Raw genomic sequence first — 23316 nt, forward strand, 5'->3', positions numbered from 1 at the left:
TTACGGTCAGTTACAGGTTTAATGAGGACTGAAAGGCACGTGCGACAGGGCTCAGAGATAGGGAGGCCCCGCCAGGCTCTCTCTTTGCACCTCAATAGAAACGATGTGGTGTCCAGGTACCATGGCCAGACCCAAGACACGGGGTTCCCCGGCAGAGAAGGAATCTAGAAAGAAGAGTCAGAGAGCATTAGGGAGGCAGGACAGGGTAGCCACGCCCCCTCTGAGCCACGACTTCTAGCCCCAGAAAATAAGGTGTGCGGCCAGGCACTTTAGGGGAAATGCCTTGCGTGAGGCTCCGCCGCATTCCCCGGTGGGTGTGCAGTCCCTGAGCACTAACCCGACGGCTTGAGGAACTCCTGCGCCGAGCCCAGGATAACGTTGCAGTCACGGTCAGTGCAGAGGAAGCAACCGACTAGGGTCCGTCCATCTGTCATGCGAATGCGCATAGTCTTGTTGAGCAGCGCCTCCAGCTGCTGCCTAGCGCGCGCAGCCGGCGAGTCCTCCTCGCGCTCCCCGTCTGAGTCCTGTGCGGGGCGGGACAGGCGCTCAGACCGCGCCGCCCGGCTGCAGCCCGCCCGCGGAACCACAGCTCCCGACAGCCTGCGGGGCGCTCACACGAAGCCCAGAGGCTGCCGGGACCTGCAGTTCCCCTTCCGTTCCCCCATCTTGCTCCCCGACAGCCCCTCAATCCCAGAACCCGAGCTAACCCCGGCGCTGGAGCTGCTTTGACGCCGGCTGCAACAGCCATTTTCCTCTCGTAGCAGCATCGTTGGTCCAGCTCCGGCCATTTGTTCCCGGGCCTCCTACAAGCCCTTCAACTTCCTAAGAACCTTTTGAGTCCGGTGGTTTGAGATCTCGCGAGCGCTCCCGACCTATTTTCTTTCGCGAGATCACCTCTCCAGGTTTTCGTCTCTTCGGCAACTACAGAGATCTCGCGAGCTTCTCCTACACCAGTGCTGCGGCTCAAGGAGGCCTATTACGCCGGACGTATTACGATATCGCGAGAATTTTTCAACTCTCTAGATTCTTACCGGTCCCACTGGAATTTAGCGACAATTTCATAATTACACTCCTCCGCTTCGTTTTTTTTTTTTTCCTGCCTCGCGAGATAGTCTGTTCTAAAGAGTCCTGTAGCCCAGACCACTGAATGAATTAAAACGAAGTGTGTTCTCTTTCCCTCGGACCGCTTGAGGACACAATTACTTGAACGCCGGAATCGGACTACGTTTCCCATGAGCACCCGCAGCCCACGCCCCTCGTTGCCTGTACAGCGTTTAATCTCAGTGGACGGTGGCCGGAAAGGAACAATGGTTTCCATGTCAGCGGATAAACGCGCTCGCCTTAGCTACCGGACGAGGGAGGATGCAGTAGTGAGTGCGTGCTGAAAAACGAGGAAGCAACTAAAGTCAGTGAGCAATAGAGCAAGAGCTATGCCAAGCCGGGGCCTAGTGGCCGGGCCAAACTTTGAGTATTTTCAACGTCGCTATTTCACGCCTGCCGAGGTGGCCCAACATAACCAGCCGGAAGACCTCTGGGTGTCTTACCTGGGAAACGTGTACAACCTAACCCCGTTGGCACAGGAGTACAAGGGTAAGGGCCACAATTTGGGCCAGCGTCGGGGGTGTGTGATTCTTGGATGGCTAGCACTGACGGCGGCTGCTCCTTCCCAGGAGACTTGCTGCTGAAACCCATCGTGGAAGTGGCAGGCCAGGATATCAGCCACTGGTTTGATCCGAAAACCAGAGACGTGAGTTCTTCTGGAAACTGGGGTTGAGGGGAGGAGGCGCTGGAGGGTGAAGAGGAAAAATAGAGGCCAACCAGAGCCCGAGATAGTAACTGCTCCCACCCTCCTCCCCTGCTTTAAAGATCCGCAAGCACATAGATCCGCTGACCGGTTCCCTGAGATACCGCACCCCCCGGGGCCGCTTTCTGCACGTGCCGCCTCAGCTACCCCGTTCGGACTGGGCCAATGATTTCGGGAAGCCTTGGTGGCAAGGGTCGCGTTATGAGGTGGGGCGGCTGTCCGCCAAGACCCGGAATATCCGCATCATTAACACGCTCACGTCGCAAGAGCACACACTGGAGGTGAGAACTGGTGCCTGGGGGCAGAATAGAGGGAACTAAGAACCCCAGCAAAACTCCAAACAGCTCTGCAGGCCAGCAGCTCTCCACAGCCAATGAAAGCTGTGTTTTCTTCCCTTTTAGGGGTAACGGAGGAAAGGTTACCTGGGTCCTGGGGGTTGGGAATTCGAGCCGAGGGCGACAGTTTGTACATCTTAGTGATGGTGGTCCTCAGAAGCTCTTTCGTGCTGTGTTTTTGTACAGCAGTTGCAAGTGTACTCTTATTAGTCTACTTGATTGTGGGGATGAGGTCAGGGCAGTGACGTTTGGGCCATCTGTTTATTAGAAGTGGCTGCCACAAAGGCAGGTAGGACGCAGGGGCCATTCATTGTATGCTGGAGCTTCAGCTTTATTTCTGGGACCGTGGAGTGCCTTAATCTGCTGTTATCTGCCAAGGGAAGCACCCTAACCCCAGCTCTGTCGCCTTTTGGGCTTCTGGCCTTTGCTTTGTGTGTGTGTGTTCCACCCAGAATTCTGGGGTGGGGTGCTTTCATGTTCTCCAGGTGGGGGCCCTGGAATCGATGTGGGAAATCCTACACCGCTATCTCCCCTATAATGCACATGCTGCCAGCTACACGTGGAAATATGAAGGCAAGAACCTGAACATGGATTATACTCTGGAGGAGAATGGGATCCAGGATCAGCAGGAAGAATTTGATTACCTCAATATGGACAGTACACTTTACACACCTGCAGTACTGCTGTACTTCAATGATGACCTCACAGAACTATAGGACGGGAGGCGTATGCTCCTGTAGACTCAAGACAGATTTGGAGTTTAGCTGTTTCTGTGCCCTGGAGGAAAAGAGGTGGGGATGGGGAGGGGCGATGCCTGGACCTAGACCTTCTTTCCACTCTGGGAGCTGGCATGAGGTTCCCATGCCCTAATGAAGTGTAAAGATCCTGTTCCTCAGGTTCATTAGCATTTACTCTGAGAAAGCTAGGGAGAATGCTAGAAATGGATTCATTTTTAGGAATGATACAAGAAAATAAGGTATCTTAGATCAGGGAGATGTAGAAGAGGATAGTCAAATAGAGCTCAGGCAAAACTTATCCATAGTAAGAGAAAGAGAAGTTCTACACAGGGATGAGGGGTGGAAGAACTTTTCTGGCAATGATGGAAATGGCATAGCTGCAGGAAGATGGGATTTACAAAGACAGGAAGAGGAGATATCTGCCACTGGCCACACAAAACTGGTTAGTCTTTCTTCTGAATAGTATTTGGCAGCTGAAACTGAAGAGGAAGAGGGGGAGTGAATGGTCACCAGGTAATTCAGGCCAAATATTATGCTATATATGCTAATTTAATATAACTACCCATAAGACAGATACCATTCCCACTGTTCTACAGATAAATCTTCTGAAGCTTAGCAAGAAGCTTAATTGCACAGAAGGTACACTAGTTCACAACCAGAATGTAAATGCAGGTCTTTCCAATTCCAAAGTCCGTGTTCTTTTCAATATGAAGAGAATATGTCAGTGTCCCAGCTTACTGCATAATGGGAACCTATAGGCCTATTGTGTAGTCAGCCATGGTGTGGTTTTTTTGTTTGTTGGAGTTATTGTCTCTGGAAGGGAGTTAGCAGAGTTCTCCTGTGGCAGAGAGGACACAGGGAAGGCCAAGTGTCAGCTAAATAACAGCTGTTGAGGCTACTTCATGGTTAAACCCACAGCAAACCTTTCCTCTGACTCTTCTGAGGCACAGAGGTGGGTATATACTGACTCCAGGAAAACGAGAGTGGGTAAGGGCCACTGGATAGGCCACTTTGGGTACAAAAGTGTATCCACATGGGGTACAAAAAGGAAGCATTGGCATGTATATTCATGATGGGCCTGTGCCTCTGATGGGAAGGTGAGGAAGATGGAGTTGGCCTTGCCAGATGGTGACTCTGCAAGAAGGGGCTTGACAGGGGTGATGCAAAGGGAGAAGCTAACTAAGTCAACTAAGCTAACTAAGTTCTCAAAAGAGAACAACCATGGAGGGCAGTAGCCAGATTTAGTCCCCTATGACCTAAGCAGGGAAGGGGAAATGAGAATAACAGGTGAATTTCTTGACAGTTTCAGGCAAAAAAAAGAAGCAGGGAGATTGTTAGTGCATCTTCCTGGAAGGTGGCCCCCTAGGAGACAGTGGGTGGGCTGCACAGGAGTGCTGAGGGGCTGATTAGGAATGGCATGGACAGAGGTAGGGACGTCTGTGTCCCCCTTTGGCTTCAGCAGTGTGTGAATTCACTGAGACAGAATGAGACTTCCATTCAGTCCCATGTAATGACAGAATCCATGAATTATCTCAATCATTTTGACCTTTCATCAACTCTGCAGCTGTTTCATGTGTATCTTGTTTGCTCAGTTAAACCCGGGAACTATTTGAGAACCAAAACTATGCTGTTGCTCTAGCCTTGGCCTTGGTGCCTGTGCCTATGGGATCTGCCCAAACTTGCCCCTCTTTCCACATTTCCTACTTCAGTACCTCTCGCCAGACACACATCCCTGTCCTCACACACAGTCACTCTCCAAGCAGATCCTATCACCTAAATATCTCTGGGATCCATCTGCTTTTCTCAAAGCTGTCATTACTTCTGGTCTGGAGTGCTTCCTAACCAGTCCTCCCATATCCACTTCTGTCCTCCCTGGTGGCTCAGTGGTAAAGAATCCACCTGCCAAAGCAGGAGATGCAGATTGATTCCTGGATTGGGAAGATCCTCTGAAGAAGAAAATAGCATCCCACTCCAGTACTCTTGCCTGGAGAATCCCACGGACAGAGGAGCCTGACAGGCTGCAGTCCATGTCAAAGAGTCGGACACAACTTTGTGACTAAACAACAGCATCCACACAGAGCAGAGTGAGCTCTGAGAAACAAACCTAAACATCTAACTTTCCTCCTGCAGATATCCCAGGGGCTTCCAGTTGCTTCTGGAATAAAATCCTAAGTCCAAAGACCTTGCATAAATCAGCCTCTACCTGGCATCATCCCATCTTCATTCCCTACCTCCCAGTCACACTGGTTGGGTTTCTGTTCACTAAATGCCTTTCTGCCTCAGAGCCGGCACACACGCTGTTCTCCCTGCTTGCAACACTCTTCCATTTCCCACCTTGCTAAGTGTTACTTCCTCACAGAGACCTTGTCTGATTTCTTGATGTAGGTCAAGACTTTCTGTTAAATCTTCTCTTAGCACCAGGCCTATTTCAGAGCACTTATTACAATAGTAATGTTAACATTATGGATGTTAATTGGCTGGCTGCTAGATTGTAAACTCACAAGGGCAGATAGCATGTCCATCTTGTTCACTGCTGTATTCCCAGTGTTGGGCACACAGTTGCTACGCAATAAATTTTGATGAATGAACTCAAACGTTAAGTGAATTCCTCTGCCTGTAATAACTAGTGGATGGATGCTGTGTCCTGGGGAGCAAGATGGGACCAAGAAATAGGATGGGTCCCAAACTGTAACCTCTGTCTACGGGTTTTTTTCCTTCCTTGCCATAGATCCAAGACCAAAAGTGACTCCATAGAAGTTCGTCCCCTCACAGAGATTTTTTGGGGCAATCGACCTGTCTTTTCTCTATATGGCCACCAGGTGGCTGTAGTCACCTATAGAGTGAAGGGAGAGGGGCCTGGAGGAGGAAAAAACACTTCCAACTTCTAAACAGGTTAGGATTAAAGGTAGCCCATGGAAATGCATAGGTGGGAGGAAAGGATCAGAAAAAAAGAGAAAACAACATGGCCACTATTCTGTTAGCATTAGGTTTATTCCTGTTTTTAATTTTTTTCATAAGCACATGCCAGAAAAGGAGTGTAGTTTGACAAAACTCACGGGATAGGCCATGAAGGGGGTCTAATTACAGGAGTGGGTGTGTACAGGGTGAGGCACAGAACTATGGAAGGGATAAAGATAAAAAATTTTTCAGATAATAGAGTATGTTCATTTATTCTTAGTGGGTTTTGTTGTGCTTGTATAAAGCTTTCTACTGGGCACTACCTTGATTCTCTAGATATCCAAGACTGGATATTTGCATGAAGAGTATGTGAATAATGCCTGTTCCTAAAACCTAGATTCTAAATAGAACATGAGTGTAGGCTTCAGGTCCTTCTGTGGTGGTCTCTCGTTTTGGAGGGAGGTGGGGTGGGGGTGGTATATTGAAAGAACAGTTTCCTATCCTAAGCAGATCACTGCAGCTTCAAAGAATTCACCTGGTGAATATTTCCCACAAGCCTCAGTCACTAGATGCACATATCCTTTGCAGGAAGCTTGCTCACTCAATGGGCTACAACATGCACACATGAAAAGGTAAATGAATGGTAAAGGACAAAATTATGGCAAATCACAATTAGCCTGGGCCTGCAGAAATGATTTCTAAATATTAGGTGTATGTGTTTATGTCTGCATCTGCAGAGATGGAGATGTGTATGATTTTGGAGAAAAGTGCTATAATTTCCATCTTAGTCTCAAAATGGCCCAGCCCCTGACCCTGAAATAGTATACACATAAGCACAATCATAAAGACCCCAAAAGTAAAATATCAAAGGTGACAATACAGTGTGGTCCCAGGATTCCTGTCACCTGCCTCAATGGTCTACTTCAACCTGATATCTTTGAAACAAGATAGTAATAGGCCACACTGAGCGGCATCACCTCCCTGCATGACAAACATAGGCCACTGTTCCAGTCACCTACTGTTGCTTAAAACCATCCCCAAAGTGGCTTCAAACAACCACCATCACTAATTTTGCTGAGTCTGTAACCTGGGCAGGGTTCAGTGGGGACAGCTCATTTTCACTCCATAAGGTGTCAACTGCGTAGATTACTGGAAGCTGGAGAATTCACTTTCAAAACAGCTCACTTGCAAACAGCTGTAAAGTTGATGCCATCTATGGGCTCTTCTCCATGAGGGCCCCTTCTCAGCTTGGGTGGGCTTCCTCAAGGCATGGTAGCTCAGTTCCAAGAGCAAGTCTCCCAAGAGAACCAGGAGGAACTCAAGCACTTTTTATAACCTCATCTCAAATTCAAGGGGAAGGAACTAGGCCTCACTTCTCAGTGGGAAGTGTCAAAGTCACACTGTAATAAAAACATGTTGGATATGAGTTATTATTGTGGCCATTTTTGGAAAATACAATTGACCACAGATGCCCTGGAGGCAAAAGGAGGGACATCCAGTCAGTCTTAGGTAGCAGTGGGGTTTTGAGTCTTTCTGAAAACCAAAGTTGGAATCCTGGCCCCAACATCCACTTCTTCAACTCATTAACCCAATACTGAGCATCTGCTAATGTATCAGGCACAATACTGGACTCTGTGAATACACTAAATAGTAAGACACAACTTCTGCCCTCAAGGAGCTTACAGGATAGCGGGAGATTCATACAAGTTTGTGAAGCTCTTAACCGGTCATTTTGCTTCCACTTGTACAAAGCAGCCAAAGGAAGTATTTTGTTTGTGTTTATTTTTTACTGGCATGTAATTGATGCTTTTGAACTGAGGAGTTGGAGAAGACTTGTGAGTCCCTTAGACTGCAAGGAGATCCAACCAGTCCATCCTAAAGGAAATCAGTCCTAAATATTCATTGGAAGGACTGATGCTGAAGCTGAAATGCCAATACTTTGGCCACCTCACACGAAGAGCTGACTCATTTGAAAAGACCCTGATGCTGGGAAAGATTGAAGGTGGAAGGAGAAGGGGACGACAGAGGATGAGATGGTTGGATGGGCACGAGTTTGAATAAACTCCGGGAGTTGGTGATGGACAGGGAGGCCTCGCGTGCTGCAGTCCATGGGGTCGCAAAGAGTCGGACACGACTGAGCGACTAAACTGAACTGATTAAAATGTGTGTCAGTTTCAGGTGTATAGCCAAGTGGATCAGTTACACATATACATATATTTACTCTTTACATTCTTTTCCCATATAGGGCATTACAGAATATTGAGTAGAGTTCCTTGTGCTACACAGTAGGTCCTTAGGAGGAAGCTTTTAAAATTCCCCTGTTTAAAGTCTTCAAAGGCTTTAAACATAGGACAGACACCCTTACTACTGTCCTCAAGGCCCTGCATGATCTGGCTCTTCCAGACTCTTCTTTTTTCAATTTTACATCTATTTTATTGAAGTACAGTTGATTTACAACATTGTGTTAATTTCTACTACACAGCAAGTGATTCAGTTATATACAGTTATATACACAGAGAGATCTTATGGACTATAGCCCACCAGGTTCCTCTGTCCATGGGATTCTCCAGGCAAGAATACTGGAGTGGGTTGCCATACTCTCCTCCAGGAGATTTTCCTGAGGGACTGAACCCACGTCTCTTATTATGTCTCCTGCATTGGCAAGCAGGTTCTTTACCACTAGTGCCACTTGGGAAGCCCCATATACATATCTATATATGTGTGTATATATTCTTTTTCATTTTTTCCATTATGGTTTATTATAGGATACTGAACATAGGTCCCTGCACTATACAGTAGGACCTTGTTCTTTGTCCATCCCATATATAATAGTTTGCATCTGCTAATTTGTAACACCCAATCCATCCCTCCCCTAGGCTCCTCTTTATCAGTTTCTGACCCTCCTCCAAGCTCCTTTCTGCCAGGGCCTTCTAACATGCTGTTTCTCTGCATGAACACCACCCTCCACTCATCACTTGGCCAACAGCTGCCCTTAAAAGTCTTTGCTTTTTTTTTTTTTTTTTTTAAGTCTTTGCTTAAATGTCACTTTTTCAGAGAAGTCTTCCCTGGTCCCTTCAATTATGTCAACTCTTTCATCACACCCTCTCAGGCTGCCATGAAACATCATAATTACAATAAAAATATCTAGTGTAATTTGTTCTTTAATGTCCATATTCCTCCCTTTTTAGAGTATAAGCTCCAGGGGGAACAGAGACATGATCAATATTCAGCACCCAGCCCCATGCTCAACCCAGAGCAGTTACTCAACATTCATAAAGTGAACACATATAATGTTACAAATACTACAAAAGGGCTGAGTATGAAATGCTTTAGAAGTATCTAATCCCAGTCTGGGGAGATCACTTGGAAGGCTTTTTGGAGAAGTATCGTCTCCAGCTGAGACTGGAAGGACAAGGAGGAGGTAGCCAAGTGAAGAGGTGAGAGGGTGGGAGGAAGAACAGACAGCACAGAGTGCATAGTTTAGAGGTGAGGTTGTGTGGAGAGCTCAGAGGCAGAAGGAAGTGCAGAACTCCAAGAGGAAGGAAGTGCAGTCTCCAAGAGGAGACCAACAAGAGATGGGAGGCCTGAAGAGGGTGGGCAATTAAGAGGCACTGAGGCCGGAACAGGTCCTGTGAGACTTTGTAAACCAGGTTTTTTGTTTTTGTTTTTCTTAATTGAGATATGGTTCACATACTATAAAATTCACCCTTTCAAGCATACAAGTTGGAGTTAAGGGTTTTATAAGGAGACTGTCATGATCGGAATTGCATTTTTGTTTTTTTGTGTGTGTAATAAAGTTTTATTAAAGCATAAAAGAGATAGAGAAAGCTTCTGACATAGGCATCAGAAGGGGGCAGAAAGAGTACCCCCCTGCTAGTCTTCAGCTGGATGTTATATAGTCACTGCTGCTGCTGCTAAGTCGCTTCAGTCGTGTCCGACTCTGTGAGACCCCACAGATGACAGCCCACCAGGCTCCGCCATCGCTGGGATTCTCCAGGCAAGGACACTGGAGTGGGTTGCCATTTCCTTCTCCAGAATTGCATTTTTGAAAAGGTGACTTGACTACAATGTCAAGAGAGAATGGATGCGAGGGGAGAAAAAGAACAAAGTGGAGACAGGGAGATGGTGCCATTACAGCAGTTCAGGGAAGAGAAGAAAGGTGGCTGGCATGAAGTTTGTGGCAGTGGAGGTCAGAGAAGATGAACTCAAGAGAGAACTGCACAACCCAGTATTCTATTGGGAAGGGTCTGAGGCAGGGGGAGGAGTCAAGGATGACACCCAAGTTTTGGGTCTGGGTGACCAAGAGGATGATGCATCCACTGACAGAGGAGGGAAATGATTAGAAGGAGAGTTTCATGGGGAAGGAAGGTGATGCGTTTTTAGTTAGCTGTCTGAAGTAACTCTGGAGCATGGAAATAACGGATGTCCAGATCTTACCAGGTATGTGGTATGAGATCCTGAATAGAGTTAAATTATCAGCAGTAACTATTACCAAAGTCAAAGATGAGATCACTTCAAGAATAAAGTGTGATCTACATGGAAGACCTTGGAGGAACAGTATCTAAGGGAGAGGAGGAGAAGGAAACTCAGAAGGATGAGCCAAAGTGGTAAGAGAGACCCTGGAAAATGGTGCTGGTGAAGCCAAAGAGAGAGTATTTGCGAGGAGAGAACAGTCAACAGTATGAAACGTCACACAGTCGAGTAAGGTGAGGACTTGAGCGTCCACAGATTTAGCAACAGCAAAACAGTGGTGCCTTAGAGAAGACAGTGGATGGATGAGGCATGAATGAGGTCTTCACAGAATTCCGGCTGCAGAGGAAGGCGCTTTCTGGCTTCGTAACTACACACAGAATATCCTTCATTTAGGTTCCATTTCTTCAATCACAAAACATGAACAAAAGAAGTAGAGATGCACTAAGGACAACAGGCATAAACCAGGTCATGGTCACTTAAAAAGAAACCTTATACTGTTGTTGAGAAGATTAAATATGATAAGGTATGGGGAAATGCCTAGCAGTATAAAAGGTCCTCGGGACAGACACTCAAGATTTTTCACTTTCTTTCCCTTTCCTTATGCGATCCATTCCTTATTTACTAATGAATGCTTTCCTTGGGATTTCCTGAGATTCGACATTATTTAGCATCCAGGTAACATCTGTCATGATTGGAAAATTAGTAGACCATGTCTGTGACTAACTGGTTTCCAACCTAACAACAGTGTTTGTGCCTCCATTAGGAGAACTGAGCATAGTAAAATGTGGTTTGTTTCACATGACACCAGAACTGAGCTTATTTAAAAAAGCAGAGGAAAGTGAGGAAATGGAGCCAACTGTTGGGAACAGGAATAATTAAAGTCAGCCCTTTGCTCCTTCAGTTTAAGGTGCTGCTCATAACCCAGGTCATAAAGCCTCACACCTTGCAAGCATCTTAAGTGGATCTCTCTGAAGTGAGAAATGGCTAATAGTACACGTGATTGTTTAGAACACTAGCTACCTGCTACCAAGTGCCTTACAGCCAGTGCCTTATGTAAGTTAGTTCAGTGATCTTCACTGCAGCCCAGTGAAGCAAGCACTTATATCCCTGCTTGACAGATAAGGGAGCTGAGACGCGTGGGATAAGCTGCTTCCCCAGGGTCACTGTTAGTAAGTGGCAGAACTTAATTTCAGATGCTACCTGAACCCAGAGCTCAAACTCTTCCTTACTTGGCTATGGAACACCTATTAGGAGTTATGCAGTTTTGGAACATGGCAGTTTTTTAAAAATTAATTTTAATTTATTAATCACATCATTTCCTCTGAAATTAAAATAACTCTTCCTATCCAGAGAGCTAGGTGGTGAAAGGGCCCATGAGCAGGCAAAGGCTGGGCAGAGGGTTGGAAAATGAGCGGGCAAGTAAGGTAGACCATTTGAGTGTAGAGAATTCTTTCAGGAAGTGTGGCTATGAGTGGGCATGCAGTGAGGTAGGGTGGCAGCTAAAAGGTCCAGAGCGTCTCTCTTAAAGTTAGTTGAGATTTGAATATGGTTGGGGGGAACTTCTGTGGTGGTCCAGTGGCCCAGCCTCCGTATGCCCAATGCAGGAGGCTGGGTTTAATCTCTGGTCAGATAACTAGATCCCACACGCCACAACTGAGACCCGGCGCAGCCAAATAAATAAAAAAATATTTTAAAAGCCTATATTGTTAAGAGAAAGAAAATAAATATGGTTGGCAAGGAGCAAGTAGAATGGGAGACAAAGGAGAGTTAGGGGATCACTGTTAATCATTACAGCTGGGAAGGTGGCAAGGCTGGGAGCCCAAGTGTAGGTATTAGCTTTGGACAGAACAGGAAGGAGGAAAGGACGAATATGAATACAGTTAAATATGTAGTTTTAGTGTCAGTATTTCAAGGGAGTTCTCATCTGATGATCTGTCTCCCAGAAGTATATGAGGACATGGTGGAGCCGATTAGGACAAAATGGAGGAATTAAGGTATTACAGGGTTTCATGGGTCCAAGAATAGTGAATAAAAGAGAGAGCTGGAAGGATAGAAAGCTCCAGCCAAAGTAAGAGGCTTGAAGTCAGTATTTCAGAAAAAGTACTATTTTTTTCAGAAGACGTAAGAATATACTAGTTCCTAGAGGTGGGAGAGAAAAGTGGAATGGCGAGAAAGATCTCTACATAGGATATCAAGGGCAGGATGGAGCCAGGGGTCAGTCTTCAATAAAGGAGGAAAGCAGATGACAGCCAGGGAGAGAAGTGGAGGGGTCTAACAGTCAGACTACTGGAGCCTTAAAGAAATAGGAGCTTTTCACAGAAGATGGGTGAATCTGGAAACAACCTTGGAGAAAAAGAATTAGATTCCTTCAGATAAAAGATCTGTGTTGCTGTTCAGTCACTAAGTCATGTCCAACTCTCTGTGACCCCAAGGATTGCAGCACGCCAGGCTTCCCTGTCCTTCACTATCTCCTAGAGTTTGCTCAAACTCATGTCCATTGAGTCAGTGATGTACAATGTCTGAACCCAGGTTTATTTTCCATATTACTGTGTTTTAAACTAACTTTTTGGGACTACCAAACTTCATGAATGAATGAATGTTTGATACTATCTCCTATTCTCTTTCCATATATTTTTAAAATTAATTTTTAAAACAAATTTAAAATTTTTTTCTATAACACATATAGAATATGCGTTGTTTACCGAAAATTCCAGGTAGAAGAACATAAAGATATAAAACAACAATCACTTATTCCTATCACTCAGCAGAAACGAGTATTAACATCTTAACCACTTCCTTCTAATATTTTCCTTACATAGTCATGACTATACTACATACATGACTTTATATTGTTTTATGCAATTAACATTATTAGATCATAAGCATTTGCTCATGTAATCCTGTCATTGTGGCAAAAGGTCAAAAATTAGTAAATCTAACTGAAAAGTAAATGGGTATTCATTGTATTCCAACTTTTCTGTTGGTTTGAAGTTTTTCAAAATTAAAAAGTTACAGGTGGGAGGAGGGATAAATTAGGAATTTGGGATTAACAGATACACAGTACTACATATAAAACATATTACAACAAGGACCTACTGTATATAGCACAGGGAACTATATTCAGTATCTTATAATAATAACCTATAATGGAAAATAATCTGAAAAAGAATATATATATATAACTGAATCACTTTGCTGTACACCTGAATGTAGACTTCTTGTTTATATATTTTGTGGGATCTTAGTTCCCCATCCAAGGATCAAACTGGTGCCCCCAACATTGGAAACTTGGAGTCTTAACTACTGGACTACCAGCAAAGTTCTTACTGTATACCTGAAATACTGTAAATCAACTATACTTAGATTAAAAAGCAAAAAGTTACAGGTGGGAATGGAACTAATCATAGAGAAAAAGCAAGTGAATGATAACACAAAATTCAGGATCCTGGTAGGGTAGGCTAGGGAAAGGAAGACCACTATGAGGCTTGGAAGATATTACTAACGTGGACTTCCCTGGTGGTTTGGTGGTTAAAAATCCATCTTCCAATGCAGGAGACCTGGGTTTGGTCAGGGAACTTAGATCCCCACATGCTGTGGGGCAACTAAGCCTATGAGCCTCAACTACTGAGCACGTTCCCCAGTGAAAGATCCCACATGCTGCAACCAAGACCTGACACAGCCAAATAAATAAATACACAAATATTTTAAAAATAAAGACATTACTAATGCTCTATTTATTAAACGAATACTGGATACATGTGTTCATTTTACTGTTCTCTGTGGCTGATATATGTGATACATACTCTTTTGAACCTGTGAAATAGTTCTCAATAATACATATATTTTAAAAATTAAAAATCTCCTATCATGAACTTACTACTCTAGATAGATGAGGTCCACATACTACTTGCTAAATACTTTCCTACTCCACTTAAACCTACTCTTCCTCCTCTCTGCCGTATAAATCTTAGTTATCTTTTGGGGCCTATTTCAAGTACAGCTACATCTGAAAATCCTTCCCTCCCTAAGAGCTTTTTTCTCTGAACTTTATTTTTACTACCACATATCTTTAATTAACTTTTTTGTGTGTTTATGTCTGACCTCAAACGGTTCTCTTCCATCCTCCTAACTAACCCCTTGGTCACTAAAATTTTTCAAGTTGCTTTAAAAGATGCACAATGAAAAAAATGTTTCCGTTCCCAGGGGTAATAACTACAGTTTCTTGTGTATTCCTCTAGGAATATTCTATGAAAATCCACATTTTTTTCCCTTTCATCAATGGTACCATATTACATATGCCCTTCTATAACTTTCTTTTCTACCCTTAATATTTTAGTTAGTTTTTAAACTAGAACCTCACTGTTGTTCTCAAAAGTCTAACTACGTTATATACACTGATTATAGTTTGTTTCCATACTTTTCTGTTTAAGGAGATGAGTGGGAAATGATTTCTTTAGAGAAATCACACTACTTTCTGTCCCATTTGGCTTCATTTGTTAATGTAATCATTGAAAGTGAAAGTGTTAGACTCTTAGTCCTGTAGGATTCTGCAATCCCATGGACTGTAGGCCGCCAAGCTCCTCTATCCATTGTGTTGCCATTAGGCTCTATAAATTTGTAACAAACAAGTAACACATGATACGTTCTCATTGTGAAAATTCAAAATTATCAATAAAGCTAAGTATCTTGACTAGTATTTCCTAAAAGTAACCACTGAGACCAATTTGGTATGTACATGTCCAGAATTTTTTAAAGGAATTTATATACATGTAAATGTATCTGTTGAAACATATAGTATTGGTTTTAGTTTCTTTGAACATAAATGATATCATAATGTTTATATTATTTTACAGCATGCTTTTTTCCTTTCAACAATACAGTAAGGAATCTTACTATGTAGATGTAACTCATTTTTCTTGATTGCTGTGTAGTTATTCATTACTGTTGGAGATTTAGAGTGTTTCTAATTGTTTGCTATTACAAACAGTGTTGTAATGAACATCTTTGTACATTTCACCTCATGCACAAGTGTAATAATGGTTGTTTCTCTAAGGTAGATAAGAGGTGGAACTCTGTATCAGAAAACATGTAAGTTTAGTAATGTACTTACAATTAAACTGACCATTGCCAGTTCTGTAGTAGAGCTGTTAAACAGACAATAAAGTAATAATTGTGACCATTAATTCTACATATTACTTCCTTTAAAAAAAACCCTAAAATATCCGTTGACTTAGAAGTCATTTAATAGACAGAAAAAAGAACAGCAGACTAGAAATTTTAAGATACAGGTTCAAGTTCTGCTTCTGTCCCTAACAACTAATTTGATCTTGGGCAATCCTTTCCCCATCTGGGTCCATTTCTGTACCTACAAAATTCAAGTGATGTTTCCTAAAACACAGTACTTATACCACTGGTAGCATGCAGGTTGCTTTTATTTTTATGGACTTTTTAATGATTATTTGTATTTTAAAATAAATTGAGGAAATTGTAATAAGCCATCAAATGAAGGATTTATGGGATTATTTATTAATATAAAATTTGCTTTTTAAAGACCATTTAAGTTAAAGAAAAGTGAATTGACTTAAAGAAAAACAGTATGCATATAACAGTATAGGTATAGCATGTAAACATGGCAAGTCATGACTATGATGTATGAAGGACTGAGATTTCTTTCTTCACAAAATCAAGAAGTTAGGTTAAAGCAGTAGATCCCAGACTTTTAGATTACAGTGACCAGTAAAACATTAAAAAAAAGTTAGTGATCAACATGGAATTGTTTTTTATTATGCTAAATAATGACATTAAGAGCAACAAAACCCAAACCATTATCCATCCATATATATCCATCACCATTATCTCATAGAAAGATATTAAAAACATTTTGTAACTATAAAAGCAGTACCTGTATGTTGAAAAATTTTCAAGTTGTACAGAAGTATAAAAATTCATTTCCTTTCTCTTCTTCTCTCTCTGTAAAATCTATCATGGACATCCTTCCACACAGATCTACCTCATTTTTAGAAAAGACATTTTAAATAAATATACTGTTAAATATACTAGCATGTATAGATATATACACATATATTGCAGATTTGTTACATATAAATATAGCATATTACCTATTTTATATAAATATAATAAATATATAATCGCAGAACAAAGGACAGGGCTTCCCAGGAAAGGACCAGTGGCAATCTTACTTAGCCATTTGGGAAACACTGGTTTGGATGACCTTCTATCTTTAAAATTCTATGGTTAAGCCTAGAAAATCCTCAGCATTTACATGCCTTTCATTATTACCACTAACCTTTATATTTCAAAAGACAACTAGGAATCACTTTAACATCTCGTTTGGTAGAAAAATCATAAGACTGCAAAGTGCTTTTTCAGTCCTTTGATCTGCTTGCTGCTTGAGTTCATGCCTCTGCTCTATCAATCATTCTCATTGGTTTCCTACATCAGAGTTGTAACCTGGGCTCCATAGGTTTCAGGATCATATATGTGGTATTTCGTGTAGATACTGTTTTTCTGGGGAAAGGGTTTATAACTTTCTATGATACAAAAAAGGTTAGCAACTATAGCTCTGGATGTTTCTAGCTTTTGCTTTAATCTTATTACTGGCTTCAGAGCCCCTTACAATTCTTTTCTTGTTGTTTTTTTTTTTTTTTTTTTTGCACCAGCGGTGGGCATGTAATTTTTGGTTTGTATTTGACAACTGCACTCCTGAGTTCCTTGTTCTCATCGTAACGGTCTTTTCATTTAAAAAAAAAACAAAAAACTCTCCTACCAATTAGTCATATGGTATTTTTATTTTTTATTTTCTTTTTATTTTTTGAAGTACAGAAAGATAGAAAAAGGCAGAAAGTAGTGCCCGCTCTGGAACTGACAGGCAGGGAGACAAGCAGCTAGAGACAGCAAGACACACAGGCACAAACAAAAGGACTAAGGACAGACAGAATGGACAGCTAAAAGACAATAAAGAGGAACCTGGAAACACAGAAGAGATACAAGAGCCAAACAGAGAAGAAGGATGGCAAAAAAAACAGACAGGCTGGCAAGGAGAGAAAGGATTACTGACACAGGTAGGCAAAATCACCAAGAGGGATGTAGACAGACAAACAGAAAGGGGGAGAAAGAAGGAAAGCAGGCTGAGAAAGAAAAACAGTAAGTACAAAAAAGAGATAAAGTGATAATAGCGTTTTATATCACACATTGCTTTATAATTTATAAAGTGCTATCACATACATTACTGCAAGCAGACAGGGAGAATCCAGCAGACAGATGGGGTGATGGAGGGATACAAGCCAATCAGACAGAAGAGAGGGAGGTGGCCAATCAGAAAGAGGCTAGAATGGAGCCCAAGACAGTTAAGAGGAAAAGAGAACCAAGAAAAGAGAAATAAGAGAGAAAGAGGGAAAAAGAGGAGAGAAACAGAGGCTGAAACAGTTAAATTCAGGAATACAGGCAGTGAAAAAGCAGAAATGAAAGAATAGTGCACTGTGTGTAAAAGTATTAGCATCATTTTTCTGAAGAGACCTGGATACAGATTGTTGTCTCTGCTTACCCCAAGGAGTTATAACATCTCTAAGGTGACACGTGAGAGGAGTCAGAAGGAAGGATGAAAAAGGGAGAAAGTTATAACAAGAAGCAAAATCTTTTAGACTAGGAGGAAGACAAACTTCTTGAACAGGTCTAGATCAACAGCCTAAGGGTGCTGCTGAGCCTAAAAGGATCTAGATTCATATTCCTTTAAAGAATTCATATAGACTTGGGCAAAGGAGAATGGGACCCTGTCTACTCCATGTGTATGTGAGCTCAGCTTACAAACCATCTGTGTTTGTTAACTGTTCCTATATTTAAGATATTTTTCGGTACCACCAGTGGTTTCACCAGCAACGCTGTGCAGTCATTGGGATAACTCACAACGCAGAGCAGAATAGGATATTAGGAGACAACAGGCCTTTCCTAAGCACACCTCAGGTTCTGGTAGTAAAAGCAAGTAACTAGCAAGCAGTCAATCAAAAAGACAGGTGCCATAAAACAGAATCAAAAAGACAAGAAGCAAGGAATGACAAGCCCAGTGAGGTAGGAGGGAGTACTGACACACTGACAGGAAGAAGCAACCAGCAAAACTGGGAGAGAGTAAGGAAGGAGTACAGCAAAAAGCAAGCAGACATATATGTATAGATTCCTCTCTCAAGATCCAAGGAACGCACACTGACTATCTCCGAGGAGAGGAAGAAGGGGATAGGAGGGAGGCTTACGCTTACTCTTACACAGAATACTTTTAGTTCTATAAGAAATTTGTACTCTGTGTGTGTGTGTCTCCTGTGCCTCCTGCATCGGCAGGCTGATTCTTTACCACTGTGGGATTCTTTACCACTGCTTCACTTGGGACGCCCTATTGTATGTACTATCTATTTAAAAGTTGACAGAAAAAAAAGAAAAAAAAAAAGCAAGCAGAGATGTGGACAGCGAGAGCCAGCTAAGTAGCTAGAAAACAGAAAAACAAAAAGACAAGGAGAGACTGGGAAAATGGCAAAAAGATTGAGGCAGGCAGACTATGTGAGGAACCAGAAATATAAAAAGAAAAAGAAAGAACTGAAACAGAGGCAAGCAGTGAAAGAAGGCAGGGTAAGGGATATGGCAAGAAGGCAGGTTTTGGGGCAAGGGGGTCACTGACAGGTCTGTGGTAGTGAGACCATAAACACTGATGGGATGTTGGGATAGGGGAAGCCTAGGGAGAAAAAGCTGATAAACAGACACACTGAAAAGATAAAAGCATTAAATGGTGGGAGAGCAGCAAACAAGTGGGGTAGACAAGCAAGCAGACAGACATGAAGGGAGGCAAGGAGATACCGTGACCTCAACAGGCATAAAGGAGAAAAACAAGTAGAAGGGCAAGATAAGAGGCAAACCAAGACAAGGAACCATGGTAGGGCCTGGAAGGTAGACAAACCAAGAGACGGAGACTAAAAAAGTGATAGAGACAGGCAGGCGGGGAGACAGATGGCTAGAGAGAGAGTGGTGGGCAAACAGCCAGAGAAGCAGACAGACAACCAGAGAGAGAAAGAGGCTGCCAGCCAGTCAGGGAGGAGCAGACAGGCAGGCAGGCAGACACCATAATAGGAGCAAGCAGGTAGGGAGGCAGGGGGAAACAAGGAGAGAAGAAGAAAAATCAAGAGGTCAGTAGGGAGAGAAAAGAGAACAGGAGATGCAGGCAGGCAGAGGAGGAGTTGGACAAGAGGGAGAATCAGGCAAATGAACAGATCCATATGCAAAGCACACTCGAGAGAATGATGAATGTGTGTACAGGGATGCACATGGCCACCTTTAGCCACCCACACCTGCAGCTCATGGTTCGCGTGGCAGGCAGGCAGAGGCGCTCAGCACAGGGGGAGAGGCCGCCCAGGCGGAGAGACTGCGGTGCACCATGATGTGCAGGGCTGCCCACATGCACGTGGGGACACTCTTCCCAGACACATGCGGAGGGGCCAGAAAGAGGGGGAGCCAGGCACACATGAGGAAGAGGCATACGCAGTCAAGAGCCAGGAAGACAGACGTAAACACAAAGAAGACAGAGATGGAAAGTCACTTAGAGGTGACAGGGCCTGAGCGTCAAGGGATGAGAAAGTCTCGGTGAAAAAGACACACATACACAGATGCCCATATACAGAAAGGAGGGGATACCCAGATGGACTAGTACAGAGGGTCTGAGAAAGGAGACTTGACGAAATCAAATGGAAGAGAAATAGAGTTACACTCAGTACAGGAAGGATGTGGGAGCTGAGGCAGGAGAACTCCAAAGTTCAGGTTAAGAAGAAGATGGAAATCAATGCTCAATAAAGTGCATTAGCTAGGGCTGAAGAGTGGCACATCAATAAAGAATACTTAAGCCTTGTAAGTAAAATATGCCTGTCACTATTATTTTCTGGTTGCCTACCCACCCCTTCCTCTTAAAAGGTGTTCCCAAACCCTGCAGGGGCTGCTGAGTGGCTGGCAGCTATACTCAAGAGATAGTGAAACAACCCAGGAGAGAAATGATTCCACAGGCATGTGTTGGGAAGCAAGGGAAAGGTCAAAGTGAGATCAAAAATATGGGAGGAAACTGGAGTATTAAAAAAGGATGACAAGAACGAAACAGCATTGAACTGAGCTATCTGCCCTCCTTCCTCTGCAAGCACTGCTCAACTGGCAACGTTTATTTCATGACTACTATGACCAAATTTCTGGATGAGAAAGCTACTTTTGGACTCCTTTTCAACCTTCCATTTGATTCCTGGTATCACTTTAAAGATAAACATTGGTGTATAGTGGAAAACCATAGGTCAGAAAGTCAAATGAAAAATGTGAATGTAATCCCCTACCTCTTTCTTTTTTTCAGTTCCAGTTACTTTTCTGTTTCTTGGTACCTCAGTTTCTTCCACTTTATCAGTGTTGGAGATCATGGAGGAAGGGAAATATACTGAAATAGGAGAAAAGAGAAAATAATTTCACAATAGAACAAAAATGTTCTATTTACTCCTAAATTAATTTCCCAAGTCCGATGAATTTTATATTCAAGTAATTGGGGGAGGGTAGGACGAGGTAAAGGAGAAAAGAGTGAGGATAAAATTTACAATTATAAATCACTGAAAAGGCTGGGCAAAGGGGAGAATCAAATATGGACTCCTTTGAAAAAAACTCAATCATCGTATCTATTCATATCTCTCCCCCAAAAGTCACTAGGATTTCTATCACTTTTTTAAAGAAAGAAAAAAAAATCCAGTACCGCTTCTCACTTAAAAGATACCTACACAATTAAATGCGTTTTGACTTTAATGAGGTATGTAGAAACAGAGTTATATATAAACATATATTTCATCTTTTTCCTTTTCAATGCCTGAAGGGGAAAAAAAAACCTTCACATCAAACCACTCCCTTCTGAAGTATTCAGAAAAAAAAAAAAAAGCTTTTCTTTAAGAGAAGGGAGGTGGGGAGGAAGAGACTAGTAAAGAAAAGAAAAAAATTAAATCTAGTTGGACTAGTATCTAACTAGTTAACCTTTAACAATTTATGCTGATGTCAGACTGAGCATGAGTACTGATTAATGCCCCCCCCTCAAATATTTTTTTATAAGGGGGGAGTTAGTCACAGCAGCCATTTTTGTTTTATGCAGAAATCCTTCATGCCCCCCCCAACACGCACACACACTCACTCACACACACACACACTCAGTACACAAGGAAAATATCTCTATTAATCTGTGCACTAATCAGTTATGAAAAAAGAGAGAAATTTGTGGGTTTCTGGGTAGAGGCTTGGAGATGGGGGTATAAGAGGGAGGAGAATGGGGGGGGTGAAAAATGAAATATTAAGCCAGCCATTTTGTTTTAAAAGGGGATTTTTCCCCCCTCTCCCTTTCTTCATGGAGGGGGTGGCGGTGCTGGAGGGGGGGTTGTTTTAAAAATAATTTCCAGGCGGCCATCTTAGTGCCTCAGCTCTGAGAAATATTTCTGAGCGCCCCCCTCAGAATTTAAATATATTTAAAGCCACGAAGAGGGGGGTAGAGAGAAGTCGAAAACTTTTATATATATATATATATTTTAATCCCGCTCTCTTGTTCTCTCGGGAGGAAGGAGAGAAGGAAAAAAAAAAGTCCTCAATTTTTTTCCAAGAAAAATTTTTAGGGTGGTTTGGCCCCCCTCGTCAGACGGCGGCCCCGAGGGGGGGTTTCGGAGGGGGGTGGCCCGGGGGTTTGGGGGGCTGGGGGAGGCGGTGAGGAGGAGGACGAGGACGCCGCCGCCGAGGAGGAGGAGGAGGAGGAGGAGGAGGAGGTGGTAGCGGTGGGGGAGGCGGGCGGGCGGTGGGTGGGGGGGTGGTGGGGGGGCCAGAGCCACAGGATGGCTTCCCCTCTGAGGGACGAGGAGGAGGAGGAGGAGGAGATGGTGGTGTCGGAGGAGGAAGACGAGGAGGAAGAAGAGGGCGACGAGGAGGAGGAGGAGGTGGAGGCGGCCGACGAGGACTACGAAGAGGACGACGACGAGGGAGTACTCGGGCGCGGGCCGGGCCACGACCGGGGCCGCGACCGCCACAGCCCCCCCGGCTGCCACCTCTTCCCGCCGCCGCCGCCGCCGCCGCCACTGCCCCCGCCGCCGCCGCCCCCGCCGCCAGGTAAGCGGCCGCCGACTCCCTCCCCCAGCCCGAGCCGGAGCCGCGGGCGCGCGAGGCCCGGGCGGGGGCGAGGCACCCACCGCGCGGCCGAGCCGAGGCGAATCCGGGGCGCGGGGCGCCGTCTCGGGCCCGTCGCCCCGCGGCGGTCCGGGCGGTCCGAGCGGTCCGGGCGGGCGGCGGCGGCCGCCCGGCCAGGCCTCCTCCCCTCCCCCGCCGCACCCCTCCCCCGCCGCCGCCGCCGCCGCCGCCGCCGCCGCCGCTGCCGCCGCCCGGGCTGAAGAGCGCTGGGCGCGAGCTGCGCGCGCGGACCGGGCCACTCGGTCGCGGCTTTCGGGGGAGGAGGAGGAGGAGATTTTTTTTTTTTTACCCTCGGCGGGGAGGGGGTAGGCAGGAAACGGCCGAGGCGAAGCCAGGGCCCCCTCCCTGGCCGCGCGAGGGACCGCGGAGACCCTGGCGGCCGGACGGCGGCGTGGGGGAGGGGCGCGTGGGGGAGGGGCGGCCGCGCGGGCGCCCCTGGGGCTCCGGCCCCGGTGGGGTTGGACCGTGGGGAAGTGGGGTTTGCCTGCGAAGAACGGACCGCGGCCCTCACCACCCCCCATCAGGAGTTGGGAAGGCTGGGGGGGTGGCGGGTGTCCATCGGACCCCCCCACCTGCGGGGACTTCGGTGCCCGCCAACTCTGGAGCGTGCGGTGGCACGTGGGGGAGGGGTCGTGTGAATGTTTGCGGGCGGCTGACGACTAGGGGCAGGTGGTGGCCACACTCCATGCAGACCACTTCCTGGAATGAGACTGGCCCCGGCCCCTTCTCCCTTGCTCGTTCTAGGGAGCGCAGCCACTGGAGATTGGGGAGCGAGAGGAGAGTGTCTGGGACACCAGATGCCCCCAACCCCACCCCCTTTTATCTCTCCTCTGCTCTC

At 44.8% G+C, this 23316-nt stretch overlaps 3 protein-coding genes across 13 annotated transcripts in view; 2 read left to right on the plus strand and 1 right to left on the minus strand.

Moving 5' to 3' along the window:
- NAA38 (N-alpha-acetyltransferase 38, NatC auxiliary subunit) lies at window positions 1-22856 on the minus strand. 3 transcript variants are annotated; one of them, XM_061143401.1, is made up of 4 exons: window positions 22768-22856; window positions 20615-20712; window positions 338-524; window positions 1-164 (listed from the first exon to the last, which is right to left on the minus strand). In XM_061143401.1, exons 2-4 carry the CDS (start codon window positions 20693-20695, stop codon window positions 52-54), a joined length of 381 nt encoding a protein of 126 aa, XP_060999384.1. In that variant the 5' UTR covers window positions 20696-20712; window positions 22768-22856; the 3' UTR covers window positions 1-51. The 3 variants fall into 3 exon arrangements, with proteins under 3 accessions (XP_060999384.1, XP_060999383.1, XP_060999382.1); XM_061143400.1 differs by lacking the exon at window positions 22768-22856 and adding an exon at window positions 22481-22579; XM_061143399.1 differs by lacking the exons at window positions 20615-20712; window positions 22768-22856 and adding an exon at window positions 708-1342.
- LOC133057196 (cytochrome b5 domain-containing protein 1) lies at window positions 1316-5464 on the plus strand. The gene is made up of 4 exons (XM_061143398.1): window positions 1316-1590; window positions 1671-1747; window positions 1867-2085; window positions 2625-5464. The coding sequence occupies exons 1-4, from the start codon at window positions 1431-1433 to the stop codon at window positions 2853-2855; spliced, it is 687 nt and encodes a 228-aa protein (XP_060999381.1). The 5' UTR covers window positions 1316-1430; the 3' UTR covers window positions 2856-5464.
- CHD3 (chromodomain helicase DNA binding protein 3) overlaps window positions 22118-23316 on the plus strand; it is a 25108-nt gene continuing 23909 nt past the window's right edge. For all 9 annotated transcript variants that reach the window (XM_061143388.1, XM_061143394.1, XM_061143396.1 and 6 more), the window contains exon 1: window positions 22118-22400. In XM_061143388.1, the coding sequence (XP_060999371.1) occupies window positions 22130-22400 (271 nt within the window). In that variant the 5' untranslated portion in view covers window positions 22118-22129. The remainder of the gene's footprint in view (window positions 22401-23316) is intronic.

Source organism: Dama dama, chromosome 5 (assembly GCF_033118175.1).
Source record: "Dama dama isolate Ldn47 chromosome 5, ASM3311817v1, whole genome shotgun sequence".
NCBI lineage: Eukaryota > Metazoa > Chordata > Mammalia > Artiodactyla > Cervidae > Dama > Dama dama.